The sequence below is a fragment of the Macaca nemestrina genome, chromosome 8, assembly GCF_043159975.1.
Source record: "Macaca nemestrina isolate mMacNem1 chromosome 8, mMacNem.hap1, whole genome shotgun sequence".
Classification (NCBI taxonomy): domain Eukaryota; kingdom Metazoa; phylum Chordata; class Mammalia; order Primates; family Cercopithecidae; genus Macaca; species Macaca nemestrina.
In genome coordinates, this window is record NC_092132.1 from 37420825 (window position 1) to 37435843 (window position 15019).

Genomic DNA, 15019 nt, shown 5'->3' on the forward strand with positions numbered 1-15019 from the left:
GGTTCTGGGACCCAGCAAGGTCAGGGGGCGTCTCCATCCCAGCTACTCTTTATCCCTCGCACTTTGGAAAGCCCGAAGAGGATTCGCCCGGAGTTAGGCGAGCTGTTGGCTGGTCAACGTTCTTTAGGACCTCAGGGAAACCGGGGCGTTTCTGGCTTTAGGACCCAGGAACTGCAAGGCAGCCTAGACTTAGATGCCTTGGACCACAGCACCACCTACTTATAGAAGCATCCCGAGCCTCAGCCAGTCTGCATCTCCATCGGAAAGTGCGTTAGCCACATCCCTTCGGATCACTTCGTCCTCCCGGGAGCGTTCTGCCTTCTACAGCTCGGAAAGAACGAAATCTGAGCTGTGAAGTGAGCGTGGAGAAAGCGCAGGAAGCGACACAATTGGTTAGGGACGTAGAGAGTGAGAGCCGGCGCACCCCTAGCCCGGGGACCGCGCTCGCGGGCGGGGACGGAGCATCCCAGTGGCTGCACCCGCTGCTCCGCGCTTCTGCCCGGCGCCGCCAACACCGTGGCGGCCGCTGGAATCCCGGAGCTGCCAGGCGCTCCCGGCCGGTCTCGGCAAACTTTTCCCCAGCCCACGTGCTAACCAAGCGGCTCGCTTCCCGAGCCCGTCATGGAGCACCGCGCCTAGGGAGGCCGCGCCGCCCGAGACGTGCGCACGGTAGGCAACCCACCCCAAGGCAGCCGCAGCCGCGGCGCTTGGGTACCCTGCCGTGGACTCCAAATGGCCTAAGAGCGTTCTTTTAGCCCTGCACTCTCAGTGTCTTTGGAGCTCTTTCCTTTCCTCCGAGCGCCCGCACAACGCCCTATGCCCCCGGGTTGGAGCTTAGGGCTCGGCAGAGGTTGCTAATTCACTGATTGTAATCACCTTCCTCTCCAACTCGTCCGCAGCTGCCTGCTCTGGATTAAGCCGCTCCGCGGCTCGTGCTAGGCAGTGGGTTCGCTTCCTCCTTCCCTCTCTTCTTTAAATTGGGACGCGCGAAGGCGCAGCTGCCTCTCCGGGGCTCTCTCCATCCCCCACACACCCTGTTTTCGCTTCCCTCATCTCTCAGGTTCGTGGCGGAGAGATGCTGATCGCGCTGAACTGACCGGTGCGGCCCGGGGGTGAGTGGCGAGTCTCCCTCTGAGTCCTCCCCAGCAGCGCGGCCGGCGCCGGCTCTTTGGGCTAGCCCTCCAGTTCCTAGACTTTGAGAGGCGTCTCTCCCCCGCCCGACCGTCCAGATGCAGTTTCGCCTTTTCTCCTTTGCCCTCATCATTCTGAACTGCATGGATTACAGCCACTGCCAAGGCAACCGATGGAGACGCAGTAAGCGAGGTGGGTCTCTCTCTGCCAAAGGTGTGTGGGCTTCAGGGGTGGCTTGTGGCGGTGCTCACTCACGCCCTGGCTCCAGGGACTCAGATGGGCAGGGCTGTGCTCTCCACCCCAGCTTTTGCGGGTCCCCACTCCCCACCTTTAGGACCCTGGAGCTCTACAGAACACTCCGTGTTTCTGTACCCTGGAGGCGCAGGGAGCCGGAGCGAGACGCGCTGGGAGCTGGGCGAGCTGGGCGCCACTCGGGCGCTCAGGGCCAAGTCGTGCGGTCCGCACTCATGTTCGCTGCCCCACCTCCTCACCTGAACTTGTCTCTTTAGAACGTATTTCTTATTTGGCATGCATTTTTTTTTTTTTTTTTTTTTTTTGGTCGTTGTTCTCTCTGTCCTCTTAACCATCTTCCCTGTAGCACATTTGTTTTACCTTCCCCATCCACGTGCGCCCCAAACCCGGCCTCAGATCTCTTTGGACTTGACCTAGCACAGTGTGTGTGTGTGGTGTGTGGGTGTGCCCACGCGTGTGTCTGTATTCCGGAGCTTGGGGAGGGGTACCAAGTCGAGGGGGAGGACCTCCATTTCCAGAAAAAGGCAAACAGATCTTTTTTCTGGAACCTGCGACGAGATGGGAACTTTCTGAATTGAGCAGCAATTCCCGCGCTGGTTTTCTGGGGAGTCCTCACCTGCAGAGGTTTGTTTTTAAAACGGGCCCCACTTTGCTCTCTCCATTTGCTTTGCAAAAGCAGCTACACCGGTGGAGGCTTCTGTTCTCAATGAAATTCACTTGCGGCTTTTTAACTGCTCCCTTCCTCTCCATCACTTGTGCGTAGCGGAGAAGGCGGGTAGAAGCCTCCAGAAAGGTTTCTGGGAACTCGCTTTCCTGCAGATTTAGTGCATATTTCTGTCTCGGAGTCTCGGAGTCTGCTGGAGATGCAGCTAATCCAAGTGCATTTTAGGAGAAGGGCGGCTAGACACGATTCAATTTTCTGGGGGGATTTAAACATAAACCACCCACCACACGCACATCGAATTACCCGCGCAGGAAAGGTACGCAGCAGCCGCTTCCCAGGGACATGGTGAGAGCTGTCTATTTTCATCCGGCACTTTGCCACTTTGGACTTTTGCGCAATTAGAATTTGTCGCCGGGTTCATGAATCTTGACTTTCTCTTCTTCTCCAAAATGTAAACGTCTCACTGGACCTGTGACGTGATTTGTTTATAACTCATTGTATGTAAACTCCGGTCCTGCATCCAGATTTTAGGGAGGACTTTCCGAACCTTAGTTTTTTTGATGGCTTTTTAGGACATTGTTAAGCTGTTCTCACCTAGGGGTAGAGCTAGAGATTGGCCCACCTGAGCGCAGAGCTCCAAATAACTGACGGTGTGCGACTTCTGTAGTCCCTGAGCTTCAACTGTCTCTGTATCTGCGGCTGGTAAGGATAAACCCTCTCCAACTTCTCTCCCTCCCTCTCCCCCGATTTCTGACTTTTGGAAATTGTTTATTTTCAGAAATTATTCTACTTAAAAATACTAGAAATTTCTTCCCAAAGGCCATGAGAGTTTGATATTGATACTTGCCTTGAAAAAGCCCCTTTTCATCTCCTCTCTCCTCCCCTCCTAACTGATTCCTTTCTCAATCCCAGTACTTTCTTTCGAGTATTCGGCAGAGCCAGCAATTTTTGATTACACTATGGTCAAAAGTGTTTGGAGAGGCTTTTCCTCTTTTTATAAGTCAAAGCTGCAGTCTACTTAGAAAAACTAAAGTGCTTGAAGTCTGCAAAATATAGAAATATCTAAAATCCTTTGCCAGATCCTTATTAGATGACTTACTAATTCAGTGATAGCTTTCTGATCCACACTGCCTGTCCCATTGTGGTTGAGTGGGGAAGAACTAAGCATATTGTTTTAGTAGAACTTAATGCAGAGATGCTGTTTGGTGGAAAGGGACATTACAGCACTCCTGCGGCCAGAAGGGATACTGCATGCCTTCTCTGCAGTGCCATCTCTAAGAATCTTCCTATGCCTTCTAAGGTATCTGAAGCAGAACCTATTTATCTCAAATAGCAGAATCTTTTGTAACGATTACTATCCACATCCCAAAGCACTGACATTCTAACTCTAAACTGTGCAGTAGTAGCTTGTGTCAAATCAACCTTTCGATTTAATAAAATTCAAATGCTTTCAAGAACGTGTAAATTGGTAAGGGTGTAAAAAAACTATCAAAGTTTTTTTTTTTTTTTTTTTCTTCTTCTTCTCAACAGATGTCCCTTTACAAATCCCAAGTTTCTGGTTAAAATAACTGTGGTCCTTAAAAGTGACCACACTATCTGTACCAACAAAGGGTGTACTGTGTTTTTAATTAAAAGTGGAACTACTTAAAGGGCTGGCCAGACAGTGTAGGGTGATAGTAGCTTTTCTGCTTTGCAAGGAAGCTTAAGGATTGCATTGTGAGAGTATTGAAATGAATAGAGATCTAACTCAAGTTGTGTGAATTGTCCCTCTTCACAAACTTAAGCTGGTTTTAATTGATCTCATGTCCACTGATTGATCCTACACCAATTGTTGTGCATACCAAACAATTGGCTTTCCCCAAAAAGATTGATTTCAATTAGTTCCTCAGTGAATGCTTGACTACTGGCCAAATCATGTCAGCAGTGACAGTTGACATGTTAGGGCCTATGTGGTACCAACATTTCCCTTTTTCCCCTTTGTTTTGGATAGTGTCAGTTAAGTATTATTTTCCAGGAAGAAAAGTAATTGGTATTTTTTCAAAAAGGTGTTGTAGCTTGGAAGATTAGTTATTTTCTTGGCTTTTGTGCTACAAGGTAGGTGGCAGTGGTACCAGGATTGGTTAGGCTTACCCTTGGGACCTGATTCTTTTTTTTTTTTTCCATATTCCATCTGCAAATAATCAAACCTTCAGTGTGGAGCGTTCTCCGAACTCCTTTGGCATTATGTTTAGTCTGCGCTATGATCTCACATGCTCCATAATATCATTTTCTTAATGAAATAAAATTCTTGGCAGAGATTAGATAATTTAGTCAGTTAAAATCAATTGCATCCAGTTTGGAATGGGGAGCAAATATATCATTTAACGGTATATTTTATTTCAGAATATAGCCAGAAGATTGAGAAAATAGAATTTTGACCTTCTCTACTTTTGGACAAAACTTCAAATGGGGGAGATCATCACGAACAATAACACTACCCACCTACCATATTTTCTTCCCCTTATTTTGAAAAATTATAAAAATGCATTTGATAGTCACTAATGGGGCCTGGTTGCAATAATTTTTAAAAGTTAGACACAAACACAATACAATACTGACAATGAATATCTTTTAGAGAGGGGGAGACACATGCCAACATTTTGTAAAGCTTATTGACAACCCTTATTTTCCTCTCCATGTAACATACTAAGATTTGTCTCCCTGACTCCCCCTTCAAAATAGTCATGATTGGCTATTGTTAACCCCTACTGTCTATCTTGGTCTGGAGACCACTTATGATTGATTTATATGGTAAGTGGAGTTATTTGATTACTTTCATTTTTTGGAATGGTCGTAAGCTACATTTCAGGCTGAATTACTGAAAGGTGGATAGACAAATCATAACTTTATTGTGGTCTCCTGGAATTTCTCAAGCATGGCATGTAATGACTTAATCTTATATCTCCCTCATTCTATTTTTATACCTTGTGATATTTTAACCAGGGATTTATGAAAACTTCTTGATAAAATTCTCAATGCAGCAAGGTTTCTAAATGTATAATTCATGTTTCTGGTGGTCTGATGGCAGGGGGCGTGCTATGACAAGTGTTTCCTGCTATAGCCTTTTCCACATTGAATCCTCAGCTTCTCCTTCCTCTAATAACTCCTCATTTCACAAAATTAGACTTAGCTTCTTCCATAAAAAGGAAAGGTTTATCACAAATAGTGTGGCATGTTTCTGGTAACTGAGGCTGGAAAAAGTAAACATTTTCTCTTAAACGTTATAGAGCTAAATTAATTTATGTTTGTGTTCTTAAAAATTTATTGAGATTGGAAGATTTTTTTTTTACAAGTACTTCTTAAATAGTTTACTTTTCCCGATATTCTTTCAAAATACAAAATGACACATGGAACATACTAACCTACAGTTAAATGAAAAAGTTTCAAAACACATTTTGTATGCTTGCTTACTTTAAGTTCCAAAGTATTTCAGAAAAGCTGATGTGATGTTTAACTTTGCAAAATAAACATGTTCTTTCTTTCCTTTTCTCTATTTTGATTGGCTGCTTTGTCTTCCAACATAACTGCATAATTTTTTAAGGCAGGGTCTTACTAGTACAGAGAGGTCAGAAAGTTGCTGTGCTCAAACTAACACCTTATTTTGCCACAGAAATTTGGAAGTGATTCAGAATAGGTGACATTCCCCTAGGCCCTGGGCTTTCTTTATTTGCTTTTAAAATCCAGCTTGGGTAGAATCCAATATTCACAGAAATCACAAGTTGGAAATGACACTTCTAGTTCCTTAATGCAAAGCCACCTCTTGATTTATTTAGAGACAAACTGGCCAGTTTGTGGAATATCCAGCGTAGTTCTTTCCTTCCAACTTACTGACTGCCTTTAAACTATTTCTTTTGGAAATACGTATCCTTATCCATCCCAAGTGCAGGAAATAGGGCACAGACAGATTTTATTTGATATAAGCTTGATAACTATGATAAAAGGAGGTGATAGACTTTGGGATGACAAAGTTTTAAAATTTCAGTATTTAAGATACCATGAAGCTTATTTTTTCTCCATTAACTGCAGCAATCAAGGGCTGATCAGGTGAAGACAGTGTTGTATATCTATATTTATACATTTTCATGTGTTCATCCAGAATAAGTAGAAAACATGCTAATTAATACTAAAGTGTATACATAATGTATATTATACATATTAGGGAAGGTATATATGCATACCTGTATATGTGGGTGTGTGTGTAGGGAAAGCGACGAAGATGGTATAATTATGGAGGATTGGGATTTCAGAACTAACAGATTTTTCACTCATTTTTTTCTAGTCCTTTTCATCTTTCTCTTCGACAAGATGAAAAGATGGGAGTGGGTGGGAAAGGGAGTGGCAGGGAGAGAATGAGAATAAGATTGGGTAAGGATAGTGTTTTTACTCTTTCCAAAGCCCACCTTCCAGCTGTTCTTACCTCCTCTAGGACCCTTCTGTGTCAGTCACCCTTATTTCAAGCGTGCTGCTGTTCCTCTAATCCCAAAATTCCTTATTTCCTCCCTCTTCACACTGCTTTCCAATCTCTTCTGCTTTCCTTCACTTCTTCTATTCCCTTCTCTGGCTTGATAATCCTGTTTCATTCACTCTTCAATCTGTTACTATTTGGCTTCTACCGTCACCCTTTTAATAAAAATATTTTCTTTTCTTTAAAGATATTTTTATGCCTTCACAGAAATTAACAAAAAAGAAAAATATTAAAAGTTTATAAACGTTAGACTTATTTTTAGAGTGCTTTTAGGTTCACAGTGAAATTGAGTGGAAGGTACAGAGATTTTAGAAAGGGGTTTCTTAATGGCCAGTCATACTCACCTCATTTCCAAGTCCAGCATTGGTACAGTCCTCTGGGACTTGTTCCTATGGTGATATCTTATCACCTCTTTCCTTTGGCCAGTGACACTACACTAGTCTCATTGAGAATGTAGACTAGTGTTTCTTCACCTTTATTCATTTCCTTGGGGAATTTTACCCATCCCTGTTTCTTGAATTTTCATTTCTACATAAAGTCCTTTAATTCTAGGCTCAATTTTTCTTTTCTTTTTCTTTTTTAGCTTCAGATTATCCTACACTCAGGTCTCCCAACTACTGCCAATACGGATAGATATTCCGTGCATACTCAAACTTGACAATTCACTTCCTCTTTTGTGTCCCCTCCCAAATGTGTTCCTCTGCTTGTATTCTTTATTGTTATCCATGGAGTTCTGGGTGCCCAGACTGGGAGCCTTGCTATAGTCTTTGACTTTTCTGTTGCCTCTTTATCATTTTATTCTTGCCTAAACTATATCAGATTAGTGAGCTTATATCCATCTCATCCTTTCCATTCCCAAAGGTGTTTCCTAGCTCAGGCCTTTATAGACTCCTCATCCTCCAGCATCTACTTCAATCCACTTACGATGCTCCATCCCTTACAATGCTGCCACATTCCATTTTTCTCCACCACAGATCTGATCATGTTACTTCTCTGCTAATAAACCCCAAACCTCCCAGACCTCCATATTGATTGCAGAATAAACACCAGCCTCTTCTGTAGCAGTCATCATTTCCCACCATCTGACCACAGCCTGCTTTCAACCTTCCACCACCTTGAAAGCACACTTCACTTAAGCTATCCCAGATTACTTCATTTCCAGGCATGCCATGTGTTTTTAAGCTCTTGCGCTGTTGAGCATGTGTGTGGCGTGGCGCCCACCTAAAATGCCACTGCTTCTGTGAAGCCTTCCTAGAATTTTCTGCCTTCCTTTCTAAAGCCAAAATAAATTATTCCCTCATAGTTTCTTAGCTTTCTGGGCTACTCTTACAGGACTCTTATTTTTCCTTTTTTTCTGGTTATCTTGCCTTATGTGTCATATTTTAAGCTTCTCTTAGGCAGAACTACGGTACATTTATCTTTGTACTCCTCAAGCTAGACCTTTTAGAGTGCTTTCTCCACAAAATGTAGTGGAACAAAACGTCATTATATACGAGATTTTTGTTGTTTGCCCTTAAAATTATTTTGGTGACTTAATGAGAAATGGTGTTTTGTTTTGTTTTTTTTTTTAAGTCGAAGTTGTTTGCACATAGTTGAAGTTGGAATGATTAAATATTATGGGTATTCTCATCATTTATAATTCTTTATAATTTAAAGAAAAATAAAAAAAACCTGAGGTATAAAAGCATTCCCAGCCAAGTACTCCTTCTGAAGTCTCTTCTGATTACTTCAGAATTTCTCAGACTACACTAGTGTCTGTATACTTGCTTGTTATTTGAATGATGGAGTATTCCAAGTGACAGGTGATTTGTGGGTAGGGTAGAGAAAACTGGTGGTGGTGGGGTAACACTTTTTTTTTTTTTTTTTTTTTGAGACAGAATTTAGCTCTTGTCACCCAGGCTGGAGTGCACTGTTGCGATCTTGACTCACTGAATCTCCTCCTCCTGGGTCCAAGTGATTCTCCTGACTCAGCTTCCCAAGTAGCTGGGATTATAGACACCTGATACTATGCCCGGCTAATTTTTGTATTTTTGGTAGAGATGGGATTTTGCCATGTTAGCCAGGCTGGTCTTGAACTCCTGACCTCAGGCGATCCTCCCGCCTTGGCCTCCCAAAGTGGTGGGATTACAGGTGTGAGCCACTGTGCCCGGCTGGTAACCCATATTTTAAAAAATACTTATTTTATAGAAAAGGGCAATAAAGGATTTTTATCCCCAGTTTGTCCATATGAATGAATAATAATTTAGGAGAAAATAAAAGAAAGTGGTGTTTGCCTTCTAAAAAGATACTCATGTTAATAATATAAGTTAATACAGGAAAAATTTAATCCTAGTTATATTTATGATTTTAGTATAATATAGCTACATGCACATACCCATGAGACACACAGATGTGTGTGTATTTTAGAACAAGTTCTGTAAATATGAAGAGACCACGTAGTTCTGTGTAGTGCCTTCCAGGAGAACACTGACATTTTAGTGTCCTTTGAATGAAGTGGGACCTGTTTGACTTATACAGAAGGTGAGCTGCTTACAGAACTGTGTGGTTTTAAAACTAACAGTTAAGAGAATAGAGCTAGAATTCAACTTTCCTGAATTCACTGAGTTTTTCTGTACATGGTATGTTTCAACATAAACATTAATTCAAAGAAAAGAAATTCCATTTGAACCCATTCAAAAGTTCTTCAGACCACAGACTTTTATTGAGCCCCAGAACTTCCTACAACTCATAATTATGCTAATGAAGTAATGAATATTAAATAACTGAAGGCTGAGGGGTGGAGTAATTGATGGGTAGAACCATAAGTATATTTTAGTAAAATTTTGCATACTTGCATTGGTAATTTTTAAAATTATTTTTGAATATGAATTATAGAAACATTTCTAGCATTGTAGTAGCCAGAACAAATATGTGTGTGCATGTGTGTACTTGCCTGTACATGTGTTCACGTATGTGTGTATTGGTGTGTATGTGTATTTTGTGTTTAACACACGTTACAATAAGGGTTAGAGCAAAGGTATTAAATATTTCTTATTTTTACTCTAAAATGTAGAGAAAGTGATTATAGGTAGCCTTTCTCATCTAGTCATTTGGAGAAAACCTTCTACAATTTACTTAAAACTTTTTCAATTTTCATCTCTTGCTGAAAGATATTAAGAGCACTTATAAAAAAGAAGTTATCCAGTTCAGCACATTTGTTTTGAGAAGGGTTTCTTAACTTGGGGTCCAGAGGTAGGGCTAGGGTTTTTGCAAGCTTTCTGAAATTAGAAGCTTTCTGATTTCTGTTGCTTTTTGTGGCGTAGAAGGACAATATAGAGCTTTCACTAAAGTCTCAAAGAAGTCCAAGTTTCACCTCTTTCCTTCAATAGGTTAAGCAGCATTGGCTTAAAAAATAGGAGGTGGACCTTCCAAATTAGCATGATGCCAAATGACTGCTTCAAAGTGATATAGATACTTGTTTTCTAAAAATTTATTTTCCTTGTGTGAGTTTTCAGCCATTTGCTATGTTTATATTTGACAATATGAAACCACATTGGAAGCACTATCTCAAGATTTATTTCAATAAATAATTACTTGGCAAGTAATTCCTTACTCAAAGACAATAGTTGTTAAATTCTCTCCATCCCACTAAAGAGTTTATAAAAGTACAACATAAATATACAGTATAGGGGTTTTGTTAAAACTTATCATGTGATCTAACTTTTATCTCATTAAGAAAACAGTTAATATATAGTTTTAGAAATAGCTGTTGTAGCTTTCCAGCTGGTGACATGCGGTGCTGGCATTGATCTGACTTGAGGCATCATGCTGCCAGTTCATAGAATGGCCAGAACTGGGGCTTAGCACTCTTCAATTCTGGCCAAGGGGGCTCCTGCTAGATCTTTGTTTCTGTGTCAGCACATTTTAGAATTTTTGTGTCATGATGGCCTTAGTCTCTCCCCTGTTGCTGGATACAATTGCCAACTAATCACCTCAGCAATGAAAACACATGGACCAATAGAGGGCACACTTTGCATTCTTTTCCCTATGCTTTGTTCTCTGAAATTTTGTGGGATTTGTGCTTCCTTTGCTTTGCCCTATTGGTTCAGGGGCGAAACCTGCTCTGCTGTCTCCATGGACACTGTGATCATCTTGATGTCATCACAGAGAGAACAAAGGAACAAATAAAAAGAACTTTTCGGTCTTACTGAACATTTCTGGTTTTGATCGCTAATCTCCTTTTGACAAGACCTCACCAAGAGGCAAACTGAACCAACCTCACTATTTTAATATCTGTGAGACACAGATGTTGAAAGCTACAGATTTAATTAACATGCAGGTAGGTTCCAGCTTCTGCAGCCACTTTGAAAAGCATCAGTTGGTTTTATTTTATGTTTTCAATTCAGATGTGTTCCATAAGATGAATGCCCTAAAATTTAAGCAACTGGTAAAGTTTGGAGTTGCCCAAATGACTCCAAATTAATACTTCCTAATTAATTGTTTTTCAAATTCTTTAATCTTTGTAGAGAGACCTATTTATTTCGATGCTTCTCTCATACTTTGGCCCTTTGAGAATTGTGAAAATTGTCTAATATTCTGAAAATCCAAAGTTTTTTTTTTTTTTTTGACTGAGTCTCGCTCTGTCACCCAGCCAAAGTATTTTTAAGTTTTCATTCCCCCTTATGTAATAAAGTATGACTTAGGGCTTAAAAATTCTCTGGCATCTCATTGTTTTTCACCTCACATGCTGTGTTCTCATGCTTCTTCCTGGTAGTCAAAAGCAGGCTTTTTAATGTTGAATGATCTGCGCTGTGTCGTCATTAAACTGCATGTTTAGTTATTCACTCTTTCTCCTCCAAGATTTTGAAGACTTACTTTGCCCTGTTGGTTCAGCTGGCAGACCTCCTGTGCGTGCCCCATGAAGTTTAGCTGAATCATAGGGGATTAATGTCCTATGAGCAAATGATATGTTATCTGCCCATCCCCCAAAATATAACTCTTCGGGGGATAACTATGGTATCTGTCATTCCCTGCTCTTTTACTGTCATAGATGATCTTTAAAAACTCTGCCCTGGATGAGAGACCTTGCTGGTCTAGTGTATTGGGGAGAGTTGTTCCTGCAGCTCCCATGTTACCATACCTAAATAGACATTAAAAGAAGGCAGCCCTGGTCTTCAACTTGTCATATCTTCTGGGTAGTTCTCGTAGGTGGAAGAACATCTACAAGAACTTATGTTTATTTTGATACTTGCTTCTTGATGACGTTCTAGAGGTTCACTTTCGTCGGATGTGTGTGTGTTTAAGGGAATTTTGAGAAACTCTTGCTTGTTAGTTCTGGGCTCTTCTGAGGAGATATGAGGAAGTGGGGGAGAATAGCTGTAGTTTGGGTAAGTGGAATGAAGAAACTAGCTTAACATTTTTTTTACTTATCCAAGGATTTTGGTATCTGATGACTTCAGAAAAATCAGAGCTGTCCTATGCATAGCATTCCTTCCCCTGATGAAAGATATCTTGTGGCCACCCTCCTTCACCCAGCATAGTGTAATTGAGAAACTTTGTTAGGGTCAAGAAACTACGTAATTTGGCCGGGCGCGGTGGCTCAAGCCTGTAATCCCAGCACTTTGGGAGGCCAGACGGGCGGATCACGAGGTCAGGAGATCGAGACCATCCTGGCTAACACAGTGAAACCCCGTCTCTACTAAAAAAAATACAAAAAAAAAAAAAAACAAAAAACTTAGCCGGGCGAGGTGGCAGGCGCCTGTAGTCCCAGCTACTCAGGAGGCTGAGGCAGGAGAATGGCGTGAACCCGGGAGGCGGAGCTTGCAGTGAGCTGAGATCCGGCCACTGCACTCCAGCCTGGGTGACAGAGCGAGACTCCGTCTCAAAAAAAAAAAAAAAAAAAAAAAGAAACTACGTAATTTGAAAAACCACTGGTGTCTGATAAGTGTACAGCAGTGGTTACCAGAAGCACTATTAGTGGGTTGAGGTTAGTTTGTTGTGGTGATAGAGAAGCCATTTGCACCACTCCTGGTGGTCAGTAAGTCACATCAGCAGTGGCTGATATGATTCTTGACTGAATCCTGTCAATTATGAAAGTTCTTTTTTCCCCTCATTTAAATAATACTATCCTGAAAATTGATCTAGAACTTTGGAAACTACCCCCTTGAAAACTGATTTCCCAAATCATGAGTTTAGTGTGATTTAATTGTTCTGTATGCAGAGGAGTTATTTGCAGCTACTATGGGTGATCTTAACATGATTTTGATTTGAAACTGACTCAAATGAATAGCTGTTCAGGAGGCTTGGCAAGCTTCTGCACATCAAGCAGTCGTTTTTTGTTGTTGAATTCAGAGAGAAAAGTTTAAGAAATGTGACAGGCTGGACCTAGGGAAAGGAAAGAGCAGGAACAAGATCATTTTCTTAGACTTGAGGTCGATCCTGTGAAAAATGAATGTGATTAATTTTTGGAATTAAAGCAAAATGAAGGTATTTTATGAAGAGGAAGATTAAAGTTTATATTTAGAAAATTATCCACTAATGGAAGAGAACCTTCTTTGGAATTTTGACTTTGGAAGCTGCCTCTTTCCAACAGCAAAGAGCATCTCTTGAGAATATTTTAAAGCTGGTGACTTTACAACACTCTCAAGAGTAAACTCTAAGGACCTTTCACACCGTAAGAGCCACCACACAGCCATCTGTAATGCATGTGGTATCTAATAGGTACTTAAATATAAAGTCTTGTTGACAGCCGCTTGAACTCAAAATACAAGACTCTTCCTTCCTGAAGACAGGACACTAAACAAAACTACTTTAAGAAATGAGGTCTTGCTGTGTTGCCCAGGCTGGGCTCAAGTGATCCTCCCACCTTAGCTTCCCAAGTAGCTGAGACGACAGGCATGTGCCACCACTCTCAGCTAAAATTGCTTCTTGAGATTCTGCACCATACGCTTCTGCATCATTATTGTAAACTTCAGTAATAATGTGATAGATATTGACACTCAATATGAATTTCTGAAAGAAGGTGTATACCTCAATTCTTACATGACCATGATGTTAATTTGTAAAATGTTTCATTATAAGAAACTTTGAGATTTCAATATAACTATAACCAACATGGGTTATGCCAGACAGATATTTTGCTTTCTTTAATGGGTTGCTAGACTGGAAGACAAAGAAGTATTGGACGAAATTTTAATATCTGGCACCTATGAAGGCATAATGGACTTAAAAACCCTTTCAGACAAGGTAGAGAAATGCAAGTATATCATCTTAAGTTACTTTCTTGAGTTACATTTGGTAGAGAGTGGTGAGTAATGGATTGATGTCTACTCTGTGGGAATCCTGGGTGTACAGAAGGATCCTGTCTTCAGCCTTGTCTGAAACAATATTTTCTTAATGATTTCATTGAAGACAGGTGGTAGACCAACCACACTTTTGCGTAATATGAAGTTGAACAGTACATTTAGGATGTGGGATGACTGGTTACAAAAAGATCTCAATGGCTAGGAATGACAAGATGAATTTACAAATGAAATCTTAACCAGAAACATGTAGAGTTTACTGTTTAAAATAAAAGAACTAGCTGGGCGCAGTGGTTCACATCTGTAATCCCAGCACTGTGGGAGGCCTAGGCAGGCAGATCACAAGGTCAAGAGATCAAGACCATCCTGGCCAACATGGTGAAACCCCATCTCTGCTAAAAATACAAAAATTAGCTGGGCGGGGTGGTACACACCTGTAGTCCTAGCTACTCGGGAGGATAAGGCAGGAGAATCGCTTGAACCCAGAAGGCAGAGGTTGCAGTGAGCTGAGATTGCGCCACTACACTCCAGCCTGGTGACAGAGCGAGACTCCGTGTCAAATACACACACACGCACCCCAACAATGGAAGAATAGGATGTTGGACACAACGTTTTCTCATTGATTTTTGACTTACTCTGAGGTTATAATATAATGTAATTGCAAAAAGAATTCATTGCATTAAGAGAAATATTTACCTAGATTCAAGAATAAACCAGATGAAGGCTCTTAGCCTATCTTACATTCTTTTCTAGAGTCATTACTTTAAGAAGTGCATTGGCAGCACACGTTATTATACAGTATTAATTTCCTAGGACTGCTGTGACAAAGTACCACAAACTGGATGGTGTGAAACAGCGGAAATTTCTTTTCTCACCATCTGGAGGCTAAAAATCCAAAATCAAGATGTAAGGAAGTTCATGCTCTTTCTGAGACCCTAGGGGAGGAGTCTTCCTTGTTTCTTCCAGCCTCTGGTAGCCTCAGGTGTTCCTTGACTTGTAGCAGTAGAATTCCAATCTCTGCTTCCATGTTCACGTGGCTGTCTTAGCTCTGGTTTTATTTCTTTTGACAGAAAACCAGTTCTATTAGATTAGGGCCCACCTTAATAACCTAATGTTAACTTGATTACATCTGCAAAAACCCTATTTGCAAATAAGGCCACATTCACAGGCATTGAGAATTAGGGCTTC

General features: G+C 41.3%; 1 protein-coding gene across 6 annotated transcripts in view; it reads left to right on the top strand.

Annotated features, from left to right (window-relative positions):
* Positions 1-87: 87 nt before the first annotated feature.
* LOC105475987 (R-spondin 2) overlaps positions 88-15019 on the top strand; it is a 168649-nt gene continuing 153717 nt past the window's right edge. Inside the window, exons 1-2 of one of the 6 annotated variants that reach the window (XR_011606831.1) lie at positions 88-669; positions 1061-1323. Coding sequence is in view for 2 of the 6 variants with exons in the window: in XM_011731532.3 (XP_011729834.2) it covers positions 1230-1323 (94 nt within the window). In the remaining 4 variants the exon portion in view is untranslated. Of the gene's footprint in view, positions 670-1060; positions 1324-2372; positions 2393-10719; positions 10870-15019 lie in introns of those variants that run through there. The other 5 variants (XM_011731532.3, XM_011731531.3, XM_011731534.3 and 2 more) reach the window with 5 other exon arrangements.